Source organism: Calidris pugnax, unplaced genomic scaffold (assembly GCF_001431845.1).
Source record: "Calidris pugnax isolate Ruff unplaced genomic scaffold, ASM143184v1 scaffold44, whole genome shotgun sequence".
In the NCBI taxonomy this organism is placed as follows: domain Eukaryota; kingdom Metazoa; phylum Chordata; class Aves; order Charadriiformes; family Scolopacidae; genus Calidris; species Calidris pugnax.
This window is the reverse complement of record NW_015094506.1, coordinates 7,674,029-7,698,533: the sequence shown is the minus strand read 5'-3', so window position 1 is coordinate 7,698,533 and position 24,505 is coordinate 7,674,029. Positions and strand designations below refer to the sequence as shown.

At 39.7% G+C, this 24,505-nt stretch overlaps 1 protein-coding gene across 8 annotated transcripts in view; it reads left to right on the top strand.

Moving 5' to 3' along the window:
- ANO4 (anoctamin 4) overlaps positions 1-23,677 on the top strand; it is a 198,168-nt gene extending 174,491 nt beyond the window's left edge. For 6 of the 8 annotated variants that reach the window (XM_014964207.1, XM_014964206.1, XM_014964204.1 and 3 more), the window contains 9 exons: positions 1,567-1,678; positions 2,758-2,815; positions 4,632-4,729; positions 8,189-8,331; positions 9,332-9,484; positions 11,142-11,289; positions 13,717-13,836; positions 16,796-16,901; positions 19,717-23,677. In XM_014964207.1, the coding sequence (XP_014819693.1) occupies positions 1,567-1,678; positions 2,758-2,815; positions 4,632-4,729; positions 8,189-8,331; positions 9,332-9,484; positions 11,142-11,289; positions 13,717-13,836; positions 16,796-16,901; positions 19,717-19,908 (1,130 nt within the window). In that variant the 3' untranslated portion in view covers positions 19,909-23,677. The remainder of the gene's footprint in view (positions 1-1,566; positions 1,679-2,757; positions 2,816-4,631; positions 4,730-8,188; positions 8,332-9,331; positions 9,485-11,141; positions 11,290-13,716; positions 13,837-16,795; positions 16,902-19,716) is intronic. The other 2 variants (XM_014964203.1, XM_014964202.1) reach the window with 2 other exon arrangements.
- The last annotated feature ends 828 nt before the right edge of the window (positions 23,678-24,505 follow it).

Below are 24,505 nucleotides of genomic sequence, written 5' to 3'. Positions count from 1 at the left end.
ATGCTGTAAATTTAAAATAATTTTGCTGTCCCTTATCCAAGGAGAACATACCTGCTAGTTACGGTTGAAAAATATGACTTTCAAATATGTGATTTGCACAGGCTATACCATTTTAGTCCCTGTGACACCCTGGGGACACTAAGATATGGCCTAGAGACCTTGAAGTTTGATCACTTTCTGCCAGGTTATCATCAAGGTAGATCTGCTCCTTGTAGCCTGTACAGAAAGCACTTGTATGAAAGCTCAGTGAGTCAAGCTGTTCTGACAGTGTTCAGGCTGTTTTGTGGCTTTTACTCTGATGGCCTAAGTAGCTGATTTGGTTTGAATGATCTTTATCAGTGTAATAAGTTCAGAGTGGGATTGGCAGCAAAGCTACATTCAGGATCTCCTTCTGCCTTTACATGACCTTTTTCAGAGCTCACATCCATGCTTTTCAGAGCATTGCCATTGTCTCTGAAGGGCATATGAGCAAAGTTACAGCTGCAGCAACCTTGTTGAAGTCAAATTTGTCCTTCTGACAGACTGGCAAAAAAAAAAAAAATCTACAGTGCTTCATTTCTTTCTGCTTAGTTAAATATGTATGTACTGTCATACACACAAACTTGGGTTTCTTGACAGGCATTTCCAAATCACTAACAGTAGTTAATTTATGGTCTGATTTATGGTTTTGTTGATGCATCTATTTCCTCATGGGTAGGGTGGCTCTAATTAAAGAGAGTTCTGTACTTCCAGTACTTTAATCTGGAAGTAGTGTGAGTGCTAACATTGTGCTAGTCAGAGTCACCATTAATACCTCCACTTCTCTGATTACTCCTGTTCACAGCAGTGGTTAACTAGTAAGAAGCTCCTGCCAATGGAAAAGTATTTCTAGGATGTGGTACTTGTGTGTTGGCATAGAAGTTGTTTTGTTAACTTCTGTCTGGATATCTCTTTAGATGGAGATTAAGGGCCTACGTGAAGGGAAGAATGTGTCTTCCCCTTTCCCATTTGCTTTACCCCATCCATTGCAAAATATTTTTTTCTGTCTTCTGTGATGAGCTCTCTGGGACAAGGAAAGGGAATCATGCTGTGGCACTCCACTGATACCTGTGTAGAGTTCTTAGGTGACAGCATGGTGGGCAAGTCCATGAAACAGAATTACAAGGAGGATTTTCTCCAGTTCAGTGTGACGTCTCTAACAAAAAGGCACTTACACTGCTCATAGTGGGCTGCTTTCTGGCAATGTCATTATGGTAGGTTGCAGAAAAGGAAATGAGAAAAGCCTGAGCCTGTAAAGTACACAGGAATCCAGGAGGGATGTTTAATATACACATTATCTCAACCACTTTCTTACAGTCTTGTGGGAATATACATATTCAGATATCAGAGGAGATTTTTAAGAGTCTTTAGAAGCTCACTTGCTGTGTGCTGCTTTTTGGATACAGATTCTTCTGTCAGCTTATATTTTGAAACCAGCAGGCTAATTTACATATACTCTGCCATTTCTGATAGGTGCCTGCAGCCTTTGTGTGAAGAGAAATTGTTAATCTGATTAAACCTCTCAAACTGTGCTTTCTTTCTTCACAGAGCAGCCTCGTACCGAATCCGAGTGGGAGAACAGCTTCACTCTGAAAATGTTTCTTTTTCAGTTTGTCAATCTGAACAGCTCTACCTTTTATATAGCATTCTTCCTTGGAAGGTAGGATTGAGATCTGAACCCTCATATATGCAAAATGAAGTAGAGAGAAGAAATAAAATTGAGTGTAATGAAACAAAATGGGACCATACGATCATACATCTCAAAATGCAAATTCCATACTAGCAAAGCAGGACAGATTGAAGTTTCATTTTCCTTTCAAAAGTCCAGAAACAGACATGTAGTTTTCATTTCCTAGCATCATATTGGCTCTATGCTAACTATTAACAACTTCATTACTGGGAACTGATCCACCCCACAATACTATACATGCAGATCACTTCGCCTTGTCTTTATGTGTGTGATTTTTACAGGTAAGTAAATAACACTGTGTCTTTTTCTTTCAGAAACAGAACAGAATATAATAGTTCAGTTGAAGGGACCTACAATGATCACCTAGTCTATCTGCCTGGATACTTTGGTGTATCTATTGTATGATTTGAACTGTTAAGAGGGAATTATGAGCTATTAGTTGGGGTTTTTTTCACAGAAAGATATATATATATATATATATATATATATATTTGTATGTCTCTTTCTGCAAGTCTCCTAAAAGTGAAAGAAGAGCCTTTGAGTAGAGAAGGCTTGAGTAGATGAATCCATCAGTATGGATTATTTTTATGTGGGAAGTTGTGGGAATCATTTTGGCAGAAAACATGGGAGAATAGTAAGAAAAGTATGTTTTCCTAATGAAAATGTAACATTTTCACTGATTTCACAGAAAGGCAGATATCACAGCCCACATTGTGATGTAAGGAAATGGACTGGCATTTGAAAGCCATTTTCCAAACTGACATAAACAGTTTTATTCAGATTTTTTCTCTTCTCTGCATATGCTGAATATCCAATGGCAGAGTATTTGGTACTGATATAAAACTGGAAGTAAAAATATACTTAGCCCTACATGGAAATTATTCCAGGAATCCCCCAGTTTGTTGGGGTTTTTTTGCAGCATAATGTATTTTATAGTTATATCAGTCATACTAAGATGACATTAGATTAAAACAACAGTGTGAGCTTTCTTCTACTACTGTGAACAGACTCCTTATACAACATAGTTGATGTATATTCCTGTGTTAAAGATTTACAGGACACCCTGGTGCCTACTTAAGGCTGATAAACCGGTGGAGACTGGAAGAGGTGAGTGTTCGCTAATGACACACTGATATCTCTACTGCCCATGGATGCAGTGAACACAAGCAGGGGCAGACACATGACTCTGTCTAGGTATTTTTGAGTGTGTTATTGGGTTTTCAGTTGTTAACTCCACACTACTGACACTTTACCATCTGCTACAAAAATATCTACGTATTGGTATATATATGCCCTTTTCAGTGTTTGCATCACACTTGGAGAGTGGTATCAAGTGGTATCAAATATGGTTACTCATATTTTTACATTGGAGATATTTTGTCCTTGATATGAATCAGTCAGATATTAATCTGATGACATTTTGCTTCTTACAAAACTTTTCCTCTCAGTTTCTCTAACCCTTCTGACCAGCAAGCTAAAATAATAAATGAATAACTTAGAAATCCAGACACATAAAATGTATTTGAAAATTGACAAAAACAACTGAACAAACGTCCCCAAAGAGCTACTGGCATAATGTTACATGTCTATAAAAAGCAAATAGATTTGGAGAGAAATGAGGGATTGGCTTTGCAAGTCACTCAAGGGCCAATCCTATTTTTTTGGCAAATACATTCAGAATTCAAAACCCATTTGACAGTTATTGGAGGTGAACAGCAGCAGTTTCTGTTTCAGTCATGTCGTTTCTAGTGCTGCTATGTGAACTCTCAAATCCCATGTTTTCTTTCCTGCTTCACAGCTGAAAAACTGAAACAACTTTGCAAATACATGACAAACGGCAAGTGGAAAATTCAGATCTTACATGGCCAACATGAATTTACAAACACCTCCAAATATATTAATATTTTGGTTAATAGAGGTCATCTAAACAGTAATGAAAAAAAGAGGAGTTAATTTTTAAAAAAACAAACAATAATGATCTGTCACCCTGTTAATCTAAAGAGAAGTTGCATGAGGTTAACACAAACCTCAGCAGGGACCCTGGTTCTGGGTGTAAATGAGTATGTATAAGAAATACACGTCACATTTTGTTACAGGTCATAACTAATTTTCCTCCCTAAAAGTTAAAGAGAAATAGTTCCAGTCCTATGACAGTGATCTGTTCGACTTATCTGTAATACTCAGGATTTAATAATTCAGCTTGGACTCTACTGTTTGGATCCAGAAAACAATTGTACCAAATGCTCTTTGAGGGCAGAAAGTTTTTTGTCCTTTTCTGTTTATTCCAATACTAGATGGAAAATTGTAGAATTACCTAAATTTCTACTGGCTGAGCATCTCTCCTAAAAGCAGGACCACTTCTTCAAGGTCTGGAGCCACTGCTAAAGGAAGCAAGCACTCAGCAAGAGACACCAAAAGCTGTTGTTTGACAATTAGAGATGTTTACTTTTTCAAAAAGAGAATAGCTTTGTGTAGTCTACTCAGTCATATACATTAAATAGTATTCAATAAACAGTATTGGTTCTATCCTCTAGGGACAAACTGTTTTCCTGTGCAGCCAGGAGGCATTTTCTCTTCATTCTTCAACTTGATGCAGAGTCAGCCTCTGCAAAAACTGTTAAAATCATTGCAGAAATTTGGTAGCCTTTGCCTCTGTCCCACCTACAGTTGCTCAACATAGTAGAGGCTCTAATATGAAAATTGCATTGGTTTCAGCTGATTCTGACCTCTGCAGAGAATTAGATGATAGGCTTAAAAGGTTCATGGTATGATACAGTCTCATGAGTTTATATTTTTTAAAAATTAAGAGAATGGCATTTAATTTCCTTTAAGCAAATTATCTAATATCCATTTCTAGTCTTTAAGAAATGCTTTAAAACTCAGAATTATTTCTGTTCAACTTTTTGTTTCTTTTTTTCTGTAGTGCCACCCTAGTGGATGCCTTATTGATCTCTGTATGCAAATGGGTATTATAATGGTGCTAAAGCAGACCTGGAATAATTTCATGGAACTGGGCTACCCGTAAGTATATATATTGCCTGTGCTTCCATAGGTCACAGAAGTGTACTTAGTTTATGCTTTCCTTATTACCAGTTACAAAAAAATAAAATACAATTACAATAGAAAGTCATTACAATAGAAAATCCTCCCTAGGATACAAAACTCTTTATATGAATTTCCAGACATATACAGATAGATGGTTTTGGGATTTTTTTTCACATTGGACACAGTTCGCAAAAGTGAAGATGGAATATAAATATTAACAAATACATTATTTCATTAAATTGTATTCTGTGTTAAAACTCCTTGAAAATAACTGTAGGACTTCTGTATTCCTTACACAGGAAATATCATATGTATAATTTTTTTAGCTATGCCAGTAAGTTCTAAATTGGATTTCTCCTTGCTGGGTGATAAAAGATGCCTGAAAGGGCAGGTATGAGCTGGAAAAAATGCACTGCTGGCATATACACTCTCAGAGATAGAAAAATGTACTGACTGGTATATAGGCAAGTTCCCTGGTGATCTTCAGGGTATGATCCCCTAGCTAAAAGGTATGCCTTTTTAGCTATGCCCTAGCTAAAAAGGTTGACGATTATTCATTTCCTATTGGTTCATTTCTTATTGATTAGTATTTAATGAGCATGTTTAATATGATTAATATTGACAGTTGATGCTAGAGACAGTGTGGCAGGTCATCAAGGGAAATCAGTAAGTGTGAAAACATAAGAGAGAGCTGACGTTGTCAGAAAGTGTGCCCTTGCAAAGTTCAGAGGGATTTGCTTCGTTGGGGGATCCGCAGCAGAGCTAGTGCAGAGTTCGGTCCCTGGACTGCAGAAACATGTCAGGGCAGCGATTGCAGGCAGCCTCAGTGCTCACCACATCTAGCTGTAATGAGAACGCAGTAAATGATTTAAATGCACAGAGGAATTGGCAATGAAGGTAGCCAAAGCTCGTTATCTCCCTCTCTTCCAGGGTTCGCGCCCAGCGCTGCTTGCCAGGATTTTGCAGCTGGGGTGGGGAGGAGGGAACAGCAGCAGCAGTATTGATCCTTCTCCTTCCACTCCCTGCCTCTTTTGTCAGTTTTCATTAGATCTTTCTGCTACCTATTAATAGGGATTTCAAAACCTAATAAAGAGCGCAGAAGGGGATTAAAGAAGGTGACTGAAGGAGATAGGAAGAGATTGTTTAAGAACAAGTGATTTAATGGGAATAAACTTCTTTGCGTGAAGTCAGTCTCTTCACTTTAGAGTCACAACGAAAATCACAACATACAACATACCTACAGTCACAACAAAGTGAGATGCTTCAACTTATTATGATAAGAGATGTATTTGCTCTTCAAACCTTTCAATCAACCTTCTAGGCCCTAAATGCTGCAGGCAAGTGCGTTTCCTTTTGTGTGGAAAAAACATTTCTGCTAAAAGCACGGTCAGACCCAACATCATGTAGATGGCCAGAGGATTTGGAGGCAGTGCTTCAGTCTGTATAGAACGTCACTGCCTGAGGAGACACAGGCAGAGCCAGCACTGGGCAGTGCCAAAACTGATAGCAGATAGCATTTCCCTGTAAGACAGCCCCAGAAGAGGAGCACCAACATCCTGTTTTGAAGAGTGGTTTTTTGCACCATTTCAGGGTGGCAGCCCAGCTCAGATGCAGGCATGTGCTCCTACAGGGGCCGCAGAGACATGCAGGACAAGTCAGAAATGACACCAGGTGTTCCTTGATGACAGGAACCCCGCCACGTGCCATCACATCTCTCACTGATGTGCGTGGCATTGGCTTGTCTTCTGAAATATCTGCCTGAGGGTTAAAAATTAGGTTGCAAAGATACTATAGAAGAGGCTCTGGGGTTTGTGTTAGAACACAGATTGTTTAGTGGTTACATTTTTAATACAAACACTGGCGTGTCCTGAGTGGTGCTTCAGCTTCATACAAACACCACCTCAAAAAGTGTGCCTCCATTCTCCTCTCCTGCATAGATATATTTGCAAAAACTAAGAGACTAAGTATAAATTACTGCTTCATTTGGAGGTGGGAAACTGAAAATTCAAGTTGATGTTTTTCTTGGAGGAAGAACATATACTCATATTAAAACCACATTGCATTGCTTTGCTCACATTTTGCTCGTATATAAATCAAAAAAAGACATCTCTCTGAATTTTATGAGGGACCTTCATTATTAGTAACACTGGTTATGGGTTTTCTCTCTCACAAAAGAGGAAGTTAACCAGGACCTGTGTTGGCGTATTAGTCTCCCTCTCATCTCCCCCTTCAATTTGCTGCCTTTGCAGGAATTCAGTTCTCAGCCCTGCCATTTTCTCATTGATGGGTCGGGAGAGGCAAAGTCCCACGTGGTGCTGTGGGCTGCAAAGATGTGCCCTTAACTGTCCTATAATCACAACCATGTCTCATTCACAGGCCTTTTTACACACTAGTGTCTGGCTGCAAGCTCACAAAACCAAATATTTTCGTATTTTCTTATACTTCCAAATTTTGGCTTGAAGTTCATGCTTGTACTTCTAGGAGGTTTTTTTCTTGCACTTCTAAATTCTAGATTTTTAGTGTTCTGCACTCAGTTGCAGCTATACTTCTTTAAGGACGACAGAAAATGCTATAACCTCTCTGGTAAATGACCTGAAGGGAAAAATCACCTCTAAATCTTAAGAAAGCATGCAATTGGCCAATTTTTGCTTTCTATGCGAACTGTAACTCATGTCCTTTGTTGGCCAAACCAGTGAACTCCCTGACCTGGAGGAGCAAAGGTGTTTATTTCGAACATGAGCACTCATTTCCCTTATGGCTCAGTGCCTCCCACATTGCTCCTACATGTTTTTCTTAAGGAACAATATGTTCCCTCTGAAGTCCTGTACAGCTCCCCCACTTCTTGCGGTGGAGATAGCTTTTATGTCAGCTATCATATTTCTTTGCACCATCATGTCTTGTCAGTAATCCACACGTTTCTTTCTGCCCTCTGTTCCTCTGAATGTTTGGCAGCAGGCACCATTCAAGGTTGCTTTTTCCCTTCCAGGACTACCTAGGGATTGTTACCCCTGCACACTATAGAGCTGTGTAGAGATGCCGCCTCTCACACAGGAAGCATTAGCACTCTATTTACTGATTTCTCAATTAGAGCTCAGCTATCTCCACACAGCATTGCATTCTGCCATACAAATAGGCCCTGAAGTGATTTGCCATTCTGCGTAGAGAAAAAGCAAGTAAATAAGTAATGAAAACATGTCAACATCCCTCTTCTATTTTAACCACATCTGGGCCTGAATTACAGTCTATCAGCTGTATCTGTTTTTCATACCTATTACACTGTGTCATCGGTCACCTGTATTACTAATGCTCTATTTTTCTGTGCATTGGGAAATTAATTTTGCAAGGTGTGTTGTGCACACTTAGCCTCTTCCAGTTTTGCGATGAATAGCTAATAATATCCTTCACCTTGTTTCTTTAATTTATTTCAAAATGCAGGCTAATTCAAAACTGGTGGACCAGGAGAAAACTACGACAAGAGTATGGCACACAGAGAAAAACAAGCTTCCCACAGTGGGAAAAGGACTACAATCTGCAACCTATGAATGCTTATGGACTCTTTGACGAATACCTAGAAATGAGTATGGCACTGACCTTAGTTCTCTCTCTTTCACTAGATTTTAATGTTGTTGCGGGCCGGTGTATTCTTTTAACTATTGCTGTATGAAGCTAAAGAGGCTGCAAAATGGTTTTCACTCTCAAGGAATGAGAGTGAGTTTGTAAGAACCAAATCAAAACAATGTGGTCGACCACACTGCTGCTGGTTGGTAACCTTGCAATCTGTGAAATACTTCTCATTCTGGCTTTGTGTGGGAAAGGTTGTTTTCTAAACCAGAGCCCACTTCTTCACCTGTATACATTGCTGAGGAACTTTGCTGTGATTTACTAAAGGATATTCCCTTGGGCTTTTATTTTTAAACTGCATAGCACAGACCTGTATGCTTGTTTATGTTTAAAATTCACCATCATTTAGTACCTCGCATTTACAAAGTGGCTTTCTGTCAAAAGGCATTGCTCTATACAAAGTAGAGGAAAACTGTTTAAAGAAATGTTAAAGAACACGAATTCTTGCCCTGTGTGACTGAAATACATATATCACAATTTAGGGTTTTTTCTTTTCTCCCTCACACAATTCTTTTCAAATTAATGGGAAATATAGCAGTCTGAAAACCTGCCTTTAGAAGCTTAACACAAAATTTCAAACTGCTGCCCATCTGTACTATAAAAAGGAATGTATTCAGCCCTAGTCTTTACAGGTATTGAGAGATCCGAGTTGATGCTGGAATAAAAACGTCCCTTCTTAAAAGCACAGTTTGTCCACCTCCAAACTTCACTCCAAATTACGAAATGTAGATGTTGCTGTCCACCCCACAGACAGATGTGCATTTGTTCCTGTCATACTTGCTCTGAACTTTTGGCAAGGAATTGCTGTACAAGTGTCAGTAGACTATTGTATATATGGCATAATGGGAAAATTTTGCATATTTATACATAATTTTTGTATGTATATATTATTTGGTATCTTAGAACTTGGGATTAGATCTTAACAGTTACACCATGATCTTTCCTTTTTTCCCCTAGTTCTTCAGTTTGGGTTCACAACCATTTTTGTGGCAGCTTTTCCACTGGCACCGCTTCTGGCCTTACTTAACAATATTATTGAAATTCGGCTTGATGCGTACAAATTTGTTACCCAGTGGAGAAGACCTTTAGCTTCAAGAGCCAAAGATATAGGTAAGCTTTTGTATGTGTGTTTTTTATACATGTGTGACATTTTTAAAGCAAAGTGTTGACCACTTCAAGTAAGAGCAGATTAAGGTATTTTCAGTCATCTTCCCCATTAACGACACACAATTTGATTGTTCCAAAAAACTTCAAGTATCTGATGCCAGTCTACTTATGCAATTAATAGTCCATATTGGAAAATGTCTTTTCATTATTTTCTGGGTGACTTAACAGCTAACATGTTTTAATGAAATGATCTGATCAGAGCTCTCTGCAGGTTTTTCCTTATGTCAGATGCTGCCCAGTTTGAATACAATCACCAGACAGAGCAGCTGAAACATGAAAGTCAAGTTAAAGCAGCCATCATCCTGTAAGGGACCTTGTGTGTTTTCTATTTACCTGGCCAAAACCAAGCTCCCCTGTGATTCAGTGGCTATGCCCACTATGTCCCTGGTGGGTCAGACAGGGTGGGTGTAGATACCAAGAGCCAGCTTGCTCTCAGTGAGGCACACCTACGTTGCCAAACAGAGGGCTCACATAACTTCAAGGTCACCCAGCCACACACTACTGCAAGGGCTCTCTGAACATATTTTGACTACAAATATCTTCTGTCCTTGCAGTGTTGCAAAAGCAGAACACCTTTAGGAAGGACTCTGTAAAACAAAGTCATCTACCCAACGCTGAATCCCTGGTGTCTTTGGGGGGGTTATTAGGATACATTGCTGCCCATCTGCATTGCAAAAAAACAGTAGCCCATACCATGAAATAGCAGAAACCCAAGCTTTGTGTTCTGAGAATGGTCTACCATTTACTTAAATTCTGTGTCTGTGTAAAGCTTTGTATGTGAGCAGTGTGGATCTACAAGTTTAGGTACAAGCCTGGACATCAGCCAGTACACAGCGTACACTGCAGACATAATTCCCGAAAAAAAACAGTTATATAACGTTAAAGCAGATAAAAATAGATACTTTTTTTTCAGGCTGATTCAGGTGTGATTTCTCAAAATAAGTTACATTCACTCCCTGTTCAGCAAAGTTTTCAGGGACAGCTTGATGCCTCATATAAATCAACAGGTGCGTCCAACCTTCCTTCGGTGTGGTTCTAAGTGTTGGTCCCCGTGACCGGAGTTGCTATGTGCCTGAACCACAAGGTCTGTCAGAGAAGCTGAGGATGGGCCAGAAAGCCCAGGTAATGTCTAGGGGCTGTGTCATTGTGCAGCATTAGCGTCCCGTGAAGATTTTTATGCCAATTGGTATATACTGACCAGCTGTGTACAATTTACACAAAAGGCCTCTGTGAAAGACACGTAATGGATTGCATATGTTCATGGCTGCCCTTGCAGACCTTCCTCAAAGTTCTTAAAACTGCCAACATGTTTATGTGTCCAAGGCCTGCGTGAGCATTTTTGCGGCTTCCTTGAGATTATTTGCAGATAAACAGAATTCTAGAGTGGAAACAGAAATCTGGTCCCTTGAGGTCCTGCTGTTCAATAAAAAAAAATATTTTTACTCAGTAACTCTTGGATAGGAACTACATAAAAAAGACCTTGGGTGGTGGGGACAATTGCTTCAGAGCATGCAGTGTCTCAGGCACTTTGGTTCTTGTAATTCCTGGGCACTTTGGTTCTTGTTTTTCCCAGAGCTAACATACTCTCCTTCTTAAATAGGAATCTGGTACGGGATCCTGGAAGGCATTGGAATTCTTTCTGTTATCACAAATGCATTTGTTATAGCTGTGACATCAGATTTCATCCCTCGCCTTGTTTATGCTTACAAATACGGACCTTGTGCTGGCCAAGGAGAAGCTGGACAAAAGTAAGCTTTCCTTTGGGAAAACAGATGTGCATGAAAATCACTTACTACTTGAGTAGCTACAGCAGTACTGTCTGTGTATGTTCTGATTCCACTAACCCAAATTCATTGCTTGTGCTTAGGTAACAGGTATCAGCCATAGATACTGATGCTTTGCATATTCACAGAACGGGTTGCTGAGTGACTATAATTTATGACATTAATTCAAGGAAAACATGGCAGAGCTGTAACAGAAATTTGGTGTGTGTAACAGTATGCTGCACAAGCTGTGCTTCCCAGCTGCTGTACATGGATATAACCCTCTCTTCATTCTGAAGCGATGCTGATATTTGTCAGTTACGGATTTAATGAGCATTTTAAACTTATTCACTAGGCTTTTTTTCCTGATGTAGTATTCAGCATGTATTGCTGAAAACGTAGTGTCTAACAAGCAGAAGCAATTCCCAACTAATAAACCAAGATACACTTACAGAGCAAAGTAATTTGTTTTTCTTCTAAAACTAGAGTCCATAGATTAAAACTTTCAGGAGATATTTGTAAACTGAATCCCTGCTGCCTAAGTGGATTTTCTTCCAGTGTTGCTAAACACTGAGATTATATTAGCATGTGCACACTACCAGCAAGTATGACTATAGCTGCTACATGGCAACTCGTAAAATCGAGGCTGTTGGACTCAGGGAAAGTCATTGAATCCAGCTGAACACAAATAGACACAGTTTGCAAATGATCTCATAGCTTCTCCATTAGCAAGTATCCTACTGTTCAAAGAAGCCCAAGCTAAACAGTAGACAGTGACAGAGAGCTTACATTCTGCTATTAGACATATGGCAGATTGATTTTTCTTCCCTGCTACAGAAAGCGAGTTCTTCTGTTGCTGCTTTTTTGCTGTCTTTTGGTTGTCAATACTGTTTAATCATACTGACAGAAGAAGGGAAGTCGTCGTGGCAGCTCCTGATTAGCAGTGCTGCTAACTTGCTGTCCTATAAGGAGCTTGGCATTTTAGTCAGAGCCAGGGGAAATGTTCCATTTATTCTCACGAAGAGTTAAAGTCCCTTCATGGATAAAATGTTTGTTATTGGTGCCAGTCGTTCCGGAGCATATGCCTCTGCTTGTGCCATTATGAAGATCCATAGGACATTGAGGCACTGTCAGCAACTTTCCTTGCTAATGATTTTCTGAGGACCACCACGCGTGGAAAAAACACCACCTTTAGAAATTTTATTTTTATGAAGACTCCAGTATGACTCACTGGCTTTCAAACTAGTTCTGTAGAGGGGAAGTAGCTTGACGCACAGAGGAAGCTCATCATCTTTTCACAAACATCTTGTACAGTGTTTTCACACTTCTGCTGCTTTTCTGAGTTAATTTCTAGATGAAACCATCAGACAGTAATCCTTTGAAGGAGCCAATTTGGATAAAAACTATTTATGTCAGCATTCTGAATATTGTTATTAATAAGTATTACTACAAAAGCAGGAAGCTATTCAAAAATCCACAGGAATATTGAATTTTCTCAAATTAAGGAGTCAAGAACATCTGCTATTGAATAACTTAAATGAGAGAGGTGTTTTTTTCTTTCAAAAAACATCTGCGGGTATTAGATCCATATGACACCCAGTGATGCTAGAAAAGTATTGTAATTAAATTAAGTTCCAAATTCAATCGGTATGGAGACTTTGAGACAAAGCCAGATGGTGTTTAAATCTAATTTCTCAAAGACTGCAAAATCCATAGTTTAAAAAAACCCAAACAACCCTTATTGTGCATTGTACTCTGCACCAAGCTGAGCCGTGTGCTTAGACTTACCTGTGCTTGGGCAACACAGAGTGAACAGCACAATGCTCCTGCCATATCTCTCCTCGGCTTTATTAACACCAAACATGAGCCTTCTAGTGACTCCTGCAGCCCTCTGTCAGGTGATGGACATTCTCCTACTCAGTGTTCTCCAAACTCTACTTGACTCTCCCAGTGCTCAGCCACCCTGGCATCTTTTAGTAATGAGTTCTTCTGATTTACTGGACGTTTTGTAAAATGCTGTTTTAAATGTATTGCCTTTCCATCTGATTTAAATGTCCCTTTGTGCTAGTACCATGAGGGTAACGGTGGGAATATTCTGATTGTCTTCCTAGTGCTACTCATTATTTTCTCTACCTCTATTGTGTCACCTTTTAGGTGACTTTTCTTTTCAAAAGCAACCAGTACCAGTCTTAGACATTTCTTCTCCCATAGAAGTCTACCATTGCTTCACTTTTATTGTCCATCTGACCCGCTTGAGCATTTCCTTTATAGTGCCTCAACATCTCTTTCAAGTATTAGTAAGCATCACAGTTATACTGTGGATTTCATGAAACCCAGAGAACATCCTCTTGGGTACTACAGATAATGGAAAAACCATTCTGTGTCCTGACTACAGGATTTTTTCCCCTCTAGGTGTATGGTTGGCTACGTTAATGCCAGTTTATCAGTATTTCTGGTGTCTGACTTTGAAAACCGTTCAGAGCCAACATCAAATGGAAGTGAATTCTCTGGTTCACCATTAAAGTATTGCAGGTAAGTATTGGATCAAAATACCCCTCTGCTTTAAGGCATTGCAAGGGAGAAGCATCATGATAAATTTGGGGTTGGAATTAATTTTCAGAACTTAAAAAACAGTAATGGAAAGAATTAACTGCGCTATTCAGGGACATGACCATGGTACTGCTTTGCTGTTATCTGCATGATTCCTTCATTAAATACAGGAGAAGCCAAAAGTGGATATCTGGCAGCTGTTCCTAATGCAGGATTTCTGTGGTGTCATGGCTTGCATCAGACAGAACCATCATGGAGAAATATGGCATCAAAGGGACAATAATAGGTGACTGATTACTTAGGTACAGGTGAGATGAAACTGTAATCAGATAATATCATAGGACAGCAGAAGGAAGTCAAGGTTGCACAGGAGTGACCACACGAGTTATTTCACAGGTCTGCCAGGTATAAACAGGGTCTGTCCTAAGCTACCTTTACGAAACCTCAAATCCAGCACTTCCTAATTGCTTAATGGTTGATATGTTTATGTCATTGCTTACAGGTGTAATTATTAGTAATAATCATATACTTGTCGTTTGAATCAAAATAAAGTGAGCAGTTAATTATCTGTATGTCTTTGTCCTCAGCCAACAGACTGGAGAAATAGCAGTATGAGACTAGTCTGTAAGGATAGATTTGCTCCTGATTGATTTTAATGGCCCAAAGAATCAAGGATCTACGTAAAAGTGTTAAATGTGGTCCCAACCAAAAATACCAAACAACAAATACAGCTACCATTCTTTATTGCAACACTAGTTTACAAACATGAATCCTGGTAGCTGCAGATACACTTAATCCCAGTATTTTTCACTGTGAAGAATTGAAACATCCTTTCATGAGTGCCTAAAGAACAAAAGATACCGCAGTGATACCGCAGAAGTCAGTGATACTTTGTGATATTGTGGCATTTTGTTAATAATTATGAGTTTGAATGGTGTAGCATAAGAACCAGGGGGTGGCATGAATGCTTTCATTTAACTAACTGATATTTAAGACTATTGCAACTTATTTGGTAGAAAGAACATCCCAATATTGAATCCATAGATAATATATTATGTGGAGCAGAACCACTTTGAAAATACTCCATTCCACATTGTTTGGCATAGCACTGTTTAATAATGTTTTGTAATTCTGGTCATTCTCTTCCCCCTCTTTAATTCCTTTCCTCCCCAACTTCAAGCAGGAGGTTGCTGCTACTTAAAGCCGATGGTGGAAATCCCATCAATAAAAAAAGCTGTTCCCTCAATATCCCATAAACAAAACACTATTAAAATTGGTGCCATAAATCTCCAGAAGATAAATCTATTCTTCTGGGGGACACTGAATTGTTATGTATATCTACCCTTGAAAGAAAATGAACGTCTTTCTTTAGCTGAGTTTATCAACTACTTAACCCACCTGAATTCTGCTAAAACATCAGTCATTTTAATAGCACTTCAAGGCAGATATTGATACAAGGTAAGGAAATACTATGTTCTGCTGTGCAATAGTGTAGGCATTTTTCCAGGAAGGCAGTCTGTCTGAACAAAAACCAGTAGCCATATTCAGTTAACTTCTGCTCGTTTGGAACCCAGATGGTGCCATGCTATTCTGACTGTTCATAAAAGGTTTCCCCATTTCTTCATGTGTAGTGCATACTCTGCTGACTTGGGACTTGGGCCAGGGACTTCTATTTTCAGGATGCTTAGGATATTGTAAAACATCCTAACTCTGAAGTCAGCATGCTGCTTGCAGAAGGGAAGATCATCTCAGTTTTAAGAATTTGCACTAGAGATACTGCAATTTAAGAGGTTTGTTGCTGACGAAGATGTCAAAACACAGTTTATTTCATTTTGTGTAGCATCCTCTGCAATCTAAGAAGGTGAAGGTTCAGGGAGAAATACAGATTATTGTAGAGATAAAATGACTATTTCTTTTGCTCATCTGAGTTTTCTTTAGTGGTTTAAAACTAATTTAGAGATCAAGATTAAGTGTATTATTTGCTGTATTTTCAATATTTTTTATAATGGATTTTCTGTCCCATCTAGGAAACATTATTTTTTAATTCAGTCTCTGCAATAGTATTTTGGAATTAACACACTGCTAGTAGAAGTGGACTCCAGAATGTGTGACTTTAACAGATTGGTGATTTGTTAACATAGTTTTGAATTCTTCCTGGATCCGGCTTTCCCAACAGATATCTCTAGTTCCTTCATTGAGACCTGAAGTTTAGAGAAACATTCTATGAGACAAGACAATAGATCCCTTTCTTACACAGCCCTGGCCCTGTTGACATACCAACAGGTGTAGTTAGTTCTGGCTCCACTTAAGTCAGGATGAGTCATGCTTTACACCAGGGATGGACAACTAATTGACGAAGGGCCAGATGGAGCCCATAAGGCAGTTTTATGTGGATTTTGTAAGGGCTGTCAGGCTGACTAAACTGGGGACGTTTATGGTTTTAAAATGAATGTGTAGTGGGAAGAAAGTGGCCCTCAAAACAGCAGAGCATCCCATCCTGCTCCATGTTCTGAGGAGGTGCCTGCGAGGCACACATTGCGCTGCTGGAGGGTCAAACTGCGGGTGCTGAGCACCCAATATCCTTTGTATTTGCCTCAGCAGTTTCACTTCAAACAGTCACTGGCCCAGTCTTTGCAATGTATTTCCATTAGCAGCTGCAGTGTGTCTTACCACTAGGTTTCATCTGAAAGAAACTCATTTGGGTGAACCAACACATGACAAGCAGAAGTAACCAGGACACTTGCTTCAAAAGCACGCGCCTGATCTGAAATAAAACATTAGTGTGGGCCCAGCCTAAGAAGCAAGGAACTTATACAGTCTGAACTGAGATCATTTTGGTGCAGAAAATGCAATGAGCAAGAGCAGCTGGGTTTTGGGTTTGCCTTCCTCCCGGGCAGCGGGGCAGGACCTTGCTAACTGCCACACTCTGCTTGTCTTTCAGGTACAGGGACTACCGAGACCCTCCTCACTCCCCAGTGCCCTACGGTTACACGCTGCAGTTCTGGCACGTCTTAGCAGCACGGCTGGCTTTCATTATTGTATTTGAGGTCAGTGACCACTCAGGTGGCAAATGTGTTTGTTTCTCTGTTTTAACAAAAACAACAAAATGAAACAAATTTACCCTTGAAGCCTTTTGGCTGGGCTGATTTGTGACGGCAGCTGTTGAGATTTTTGGGTTAGTTGCTGCTATTTCTATTGTGCTTTGTATTCTCAGATCTGTTTTCTGAACAATCGCAGGTATTTAGGTCTTAACGCAAAGGCGAATGCAGCAGATCAAAAGCTGTAACAGTGACTTGCAAAGAGGGGAAATAAATGAAGCTTTCTGAGTTTTGGCTTTCATACCCTGGCTAGGCTGGGAAGCCACATGCTAACTACTGTGTGAGGAAGGGGTGAAGGAACAGGAGAAGAAAAGATGAAATCTGAACAACTGAAAAATGAAGACAATTTAAGTTACAGTATTTATGCATCTGGCTTTTTTCCTCTATTTTTTTAGGACCATTCATTTCCCCATAATGTTTAGCATCACAAAGATGATGATGATGGTGAAAAGGATTCAATAGCTTTGCCAATGTCCATAACATTAGTGTTATTGTCAGTATCTCAGAAATCTTTAAGACAAACCAGAGAAGATAATACCAACTTCACATGACTGGTAGTCACATGCTGATTTTGAAAAAGAAAGACAGGAGGCTAGATAAATAGGATGAAATCATTTACAAAACAAAATGCAGCTCTTAATCCCTGAGTTTCAGGAGCCTAAATATCCCTTCCTGAAACCAGGGGCTCAGCATTTCTCCAGCACAAGCAGTTTGAAATGCCTTTTACACTGTGAAGAAGCCAAATAGGGAACAAATGATTTTTAAAAACTCTTTACTCAATCCACTGCTCTGAAATCATAGCAACAGAGCATCTGACACAGATATGGAAGCAGTAATCACCATAAGTTATTGGCATAATATTCATGAGCACATACTGCATTTCTGACTCATTACTGTGTAAATTCAATCTGAACTGAGCTTTCGAAGCACCTCTTTGGATCACTCAAGTATTTTAATTAGAGGAAAGGTGAAGGGGAAACATTTTCTAGATTATTTCTTGTGTAGGGATGTCTTGGTGGCTCAGACCAAAGGTCTGCAGTGCATTCCCCCTGACTGTCATTTTTAGCCCTTCCCAGACGAAGGAGGAATATGGCACTGCAGGTTGAGCTGTCTCCTTCCTCCACACTGCACTAATTCATTAGGGGTTGGTCCTAAGGAGATCAGCTCTGCCATCAGCACTGCCACAGAAAGGGGAAAAGAAGGGAAAGAAAGAAGATTTGATAGAAGCCTGCTGGGCTTGATCTCTTTGTTTCTTGAGCTGTCAGTACTGAGAACCCCAGGGTATGTGTCTCCAAAAAGGACTACAAGAATGGCCTTGACAGGCCCACCTAAGCGGTTTTAAGGTTGAAGAAAGCCTGGCTTCTTGATACACACTTGGCATATCGGCAGCATGGCATAAGGGCAAAGAAAACTGAGGCAAGAAAAATCAGCCCTGCTGAAGTCTCAGTGCCCAGTGAAATCTGTGACCAGCTGTGGAACAGCTTCTTGTGTCCGCCCAATACTTGCACAAGAGAGTTGACTTTGCTTTGCCCCAACCAAGGCCACAGGCTGGCTCATAGCTGCCTCCCTCAACAGGGACCCCTGCTTATTGGCGCTGCAAACTGTTTCCTTAACTAAATCTATGAAATGAAAGAGGTAATTGCAGCAGAAACCATGTCTGTCTTTCTCTGTGGAGAACACCAATGGATGTATTGTGATTGCTACAGCAATTACAGTAAAAGATTCCACTAAGAGATAAGTGGTTCAAGGTAAGTTTGTTCATAAATTAAGTAACTACTCAAGCTCAGACACCTTTTTGTCACTGAAGAAATGGGTGTGGTTATTTGAGCTATCTTGACCTCCCTCAAAAACAAAACAAGTATTTCCAAAAGGAATTGTTTGTCCAGGCTAAACTGAGCATTTAGTTGCAATGCTGACAGAAGCAGCTGTTTTTCTCTTTTTATAGGTTTGGCAAAAAGCTACCAATTAAAATATTGCAGGTTTATTTCACACAGGGGAAGAATAAATGAGAAAACATGCTAACATTTTATTTTCAGTGGCTTTCAAAGGAAGGGTTCTACTTGAAGAAGAAGAGATACCTTTATATCTCCAATCTGGAATTAATGTCATTTTTGATGGAGAATTTTTCTGTTTCTTTGCTCATCTTCTTAAGTGGAGCAAGTAAATCTCTGAGGAGCATTTTTGATTAAACAAAAAAGGACACTCGAGCATTCCCCCCCTATCACACTCAAGCTTTGCTGTATCATGCCTAAAACATGAGGGACAAAGGATCAGTTATCTTGTATTTAGTTGTGATGTTTAGTAAATGGCAATACGACTTTGGATGAGAGACTCATAATAAGAAAAAATGTTTTGTTTTGCATAGGTAATTCATCATTTCTGATACTGATGCAAGGGTTTTCTCATAACAGGGAAGTAGTGTATCATTTGATCCTGCTCTTCCTGCAGCACAATCCACTAATACCAGACCCTGCCCAAAAAACCTGACAGCAAAGCATGGCCTCAGGGCTTTGAACACACGGTTTTGAGGCTTTATTTGAACCCAGTTGCTCTTAACCTTTGCTGAGATCCATACTCCACTCACTTTGGCTGGAGTTTTTGTTGGGAAAAGTCTTCATGGTTTGGGTTCTTCAAATTTAGCAGGAGATTTAGTTCTAACACAGCACTTTTTTTTTTAATTGGAAGGAGAGGGTTTTCAGAAGATGTGGAAAGTACTTATTTTCTTTCTAAGATTTTAATTTTTCATCCCTTTTTGTTTTCACAGCACCTTGTTTTCTGCATAAAGCACCTGATTTCCTACTTAATCCCAGATCTCCCAAAAGATCTGAGAGATCGGATGAGGAGAGAAAAGTACCTGATTCAGGAAATGATGTATGAAGCTGAACTAGAACGTTTGCAGAAAGAGCGGAAGGAAAGGAAGAAGAACGGAAAATCTTATCACAATGAGTGGCCATGACGGGGTGAGGAAGAAACTGCTTAAAAGAAGATAGGAATTCTGTTTATAAAAATTTCCTGGTTTTCTACACTGGAGAGAGCACTAAAAGGAATAGTCAGTCAATGTTGTGTGCACTTAGCACATGTGCACCCATCTTTAATGGGGTGCACATTGGCATAAGCCTTTTGAAATTAGAGGTCTTGCAAGGCTTAGTCTTCTCCAGAGCTAATGTCAGCATGAGCAGATCAGACCCATGCTTAAGTCTCTGCACTCTTTCCAGGAAGTTCCCAGGCTCTGACTTATACTCAAGGCCCTAAACTTCAAAGCAGTATATATCTTACAGTGCTTTACAGAACTCAGTGATCTTATGGCTTCTTCTCATGACCAAGTTGCTGCTTCATAACCAGTGACTGTGCATTAGCAACATGGCAGTACTTGTCCATGTGTGTGGCCACCACCTGCAGCACATGCATGGCAACGTTGCCCTCTTCCACAGTGGACTAAGCTGTGTTAGCTTGCATTTACCTTGAGTTAAGGTCACATATGTGGACCATTTCCATTACTCCAACAATACTGAAGTATTTTTTAAGATGAGATGCTTGATCATGAGTCTAATCAACTGGTCTAAAAATGCTGAAAAATTTAGGTGTGCAGACGTGCTGACAGATAAACAAGCATCTAAATGTGCCCAGAGGTATCTAACTGTAGGGTCATTTATTTGAAAATGATACTGTGAAAAGTTAGTAAAACGTTCTAAAGATTTGAACAGTGCCTTTTCAGCTGTAGAACTGTCTGATCTCTGAAGGAAACAAATCAGGCTAGGGCATCTTGCCCAGAACCGCCCGTGTATTTGTATTGCAAGATCCCATTGAGACCTTGCCAGGAATCAAAGTGTGTGATGCACTTAACAGAAGATGGACTGTGTCTTAAAGACCTATCTGCATAAGTAAAACAAACAAATAAAAAAAAACAACGGATGAACAAGGTCAGGAGAGCAAAGGAACAGAGTCATCCAGAATGTCTACACTTGTAACATTTTCTTTGTTCATTCTTCCATTATCTATGAAGGAGTGGAGGGAAAAAATAAAACAACAGACTGTAGTATGAAATAGCTTGAAATCCTTCATGCAGAGCAATTCTACACAGGCTGCAGAATTAGATTTGGGTGAAATGGGCCACATCCCTTTGCAAATTTTTTAGTACTAAGAAATCAAAAATTTCCCAGACCATTAACCAAAAATAGTGGAGCTGTAGGTCTGAAGACAGCAGAAGTGTTGGATCAAGCAACATGGATCGAAATGCTGAGTGTTGTGAAAGCTCTACCACCTCTTGCCTCAAAGTGGTAACACTGCAATTCTTGCAGAACAGGCAGTGGCACAATCAGCCACAACACGAAGAAAGAAGTTCAAAAGTCAAGACTGTAAGAAACCAAGTGGAAGCAAGTCTTTTTCCTAGTGAGGATACAGCTAGATAAAAAATACTGGAGCTGATCTATTTGCTTAGCCCTTTTCCAAATAATTGGAGCTCCATAGAAATTATAATTTTCTCAGAAATCTTAAGGAATTGTGACCTTGTTAGTTGAAGATATTTAAAAGGGAGGAAAATTCAGCAAGTTGTTTCTATGAGTTCTCCTGGAAACTATCCCATAGAAGGGCTAGAATTTGCCCTTCTGGACAGACCACAAAATGCAAGACTTTATGGATGGATGCCTCAAGCTCCACAAGACATCAGCACCACTTGCACCAAGACCCCATATTGCCAAATTAGATCTATTAGCTTCCTTCCGCTGCAAAGGAGAACTGTGCTGTTTCCATGCAGGGGGAGGGTTTTAGTGAAAGGCAGTATTTAGGTGAGGAAGGAGAGAGGTGGAAGAAAATGTGTGTACCCTCATCTCTGTAGCCACTGCCTGCCTACACTTTACTTCCTCAAAGCAAGGAATCTCCTCCAGTAGTCAGCCACCACCCTACATGAAGGGGATAAATGATACAGCTCCCATTTACCAGGTGCTTGTGTCTCAGGCCTGAAGGTCCTATAAACACTGAAGGAATTTCAGGATTAATCTGTTCTCTGTTGACTTGGTGCCAAACTGAGTGGGGAACACAACTAGTGGTTGTGGGGTGTATAATTCCTGCCTAATGAGGAAGCAAACTTGTTCATCTGGGCTTTAGCTTACAGAAGCTGTGGACACAGCCCATGTGGGCAGTGGAGAAATGGGTGTATTTCTGTCTCTGTAAACAGGGGGCGGGGATTAGGCAACGTCATCCTCTGATACACACATGCCAGATGGGTTAGTATTTACCATCCAGCACCTACAGGTGCATACTACACTCGCAGTCTGGAGACTCTCAGGACTCTCTGAATCATGGTCAGACCAACTTCACATAAGCAGTTGTGTTAGTTTGCACACCCTCTGTTTCATATCTAGAACGACAGATGACAAAAGCTTAGAAACTGTTTGCTAAGTAGCACAGCGAGACATGTCATGCATAAAATCAGTGTCACCCGTATGAGTGTGAACTGTTGCACACTGCTGCAGTAAGATATAGCTTTGTCAATGTAGATATCAATAACTTCGAGAACTGAGCTGAAACCCAGTAGAATATAAACTCACTTCCACTCCAGAGAAACTACCGCAATATAATGTGCCAAAACAAATAAAGTGCAGCAGAAATACAATAGACAATAATTGCTTTTGAGACTAGTTTTCAAGATAGCTACATTATGATGAGTTTTCATGACAACACGTTGCTAGAAGTTGTGTCCCATTCTGCTCTAAATGAGAAGAGGAGCTGGCTGCTTACCAAGCTTGTGCCAAGTATGATGCTGAAAAGGAGATCTGACCTGCCAGGCAGATCCCGACTGCATTTGTGTCACTACATTGACCACTGAGGTTTCTGTGCTGCTGGTCTGCAGGCCAGATTTCCCTTGAGTCCTTCAAAGCTATACAGTTGAACACTCAGGAAAGAGGACCCCCTTTTATTTATTTCGTAAATTAGGAAAATATAATACAAATAATAGGCTAATAATAAGAAAAAAATGGAATTTTAATGGTCTCTAGATAGCAAATTTATGCCATTCCCTTCTTTCTGATCTGATGATGGGTTTTGTTTAAACCTCCAGGTGACCGTCCTATATGTTGTTTACTTATTCCAGCTCCACAAGAGCACTACCTTCAAGGGAATGAGAAAAAAATGCAACCTCAATGCATGCCACAGACATTTTACATAGCAAGCAGGACAGCACACATCAAAGGATTTACTGTGAAATCATCTTGCAATCAGCATAGGATTGACCTCCATAGACCACCCTTGGCAGCAAGCATGTACTTCATGAGCAGTTACACACCAGTTTTTAAAACCAAGGAGAAAAAAAAATTGTATATTGGGACTGTTTTTCAGCCTGTTTGCTACATTTTTTGCATTCTGTCCCATGTTGGTTTTACAGATCTTAGAATAAACAATGTAAATGAACAACCAGGATACTTTGACAACAGAAAAAGCCTAGGTATAGAACATCATCTGTGTTCAAGCCACCAAATACTACAACAGAAACCCTGTTTACAAATCAGTTCTTTTTTATTTTAAATCTTTCTGAGGGGAGTTATGTTATTTACCATATATATAATATATATATAAAGTATATAGATTGTTTATTTGTAAATAGAAAAATCCTATGGAGAAGAATGTCAAGTTTTCACACTTTAAAAAAAATCATCAACATAAAGCCATGTTTAATGCTTGTATAATGTGACGCAATAAACTTTAAAATAAATTATGCATATGAAATACTTGCTGTTTGGCATTCACGAGTTATTTTCTGTTTACATAATTATTCAGAAAGCAAACAGACCAGTCAGGTGGAAGCAGATTTAAATGCAGACCAAAAAGAGCCAAAATCCATCACTACTTCTCTCTGTGGATCCTTTGTATATTCACATAGTCAAATATTGTTCCTGTTATGGTTTTAGTTCTTCTTTCAATATTCCTACTTGTTTTGTCTCTTGACCCTGCCAGATGCTGCATGTAATTTGGACAGTGCGGAGTGCTCCCACTCCCACGGAATTAATCGGCTTTGAGCATCCTGCGTTTCTTTGTCGGGTGATGTTTTAGCTGGGAGAGATGAAGGATCACCGTGCAGGAGTGTGATGCAGACACCAGGAATTATTTTGCTGCTTTCATACAGACAAAGGCCCTGGCTGAGAGTCTAACTGGCAGAGGACAGTGTATGATCCCAGAGAAAATATATTTAAAAATTAATGTGTTGCTTTAAGTAGAGGTACCAATTAGAACAAGAATCATAAAGAAAAAATAAAGCAGAAGGAATCACTTTGTGGCTCTGCAACAGTCATGGGAGGTTAGTTAGCAAGAAATGGGGTAGTTGCAGGCATCAGCTACAAAGGTTAAGAATGTCTTTAAAGCTCTTACAGAAAGATATTCTCCCCCGTGAAAACTCATCCTGATGTTGACATTGTGGACCAACAGGTATCATCTGGCCCAAACTTTCACTTCATACCAAATATAGAGTTAAATGACTGCTCAGTGCTCAAATAGTGACTTCTGGCAGTAAGTGAAGGTAAGTTGGTCATTTACACGTTTTCTCTGTTTTAAACAACTGTGTG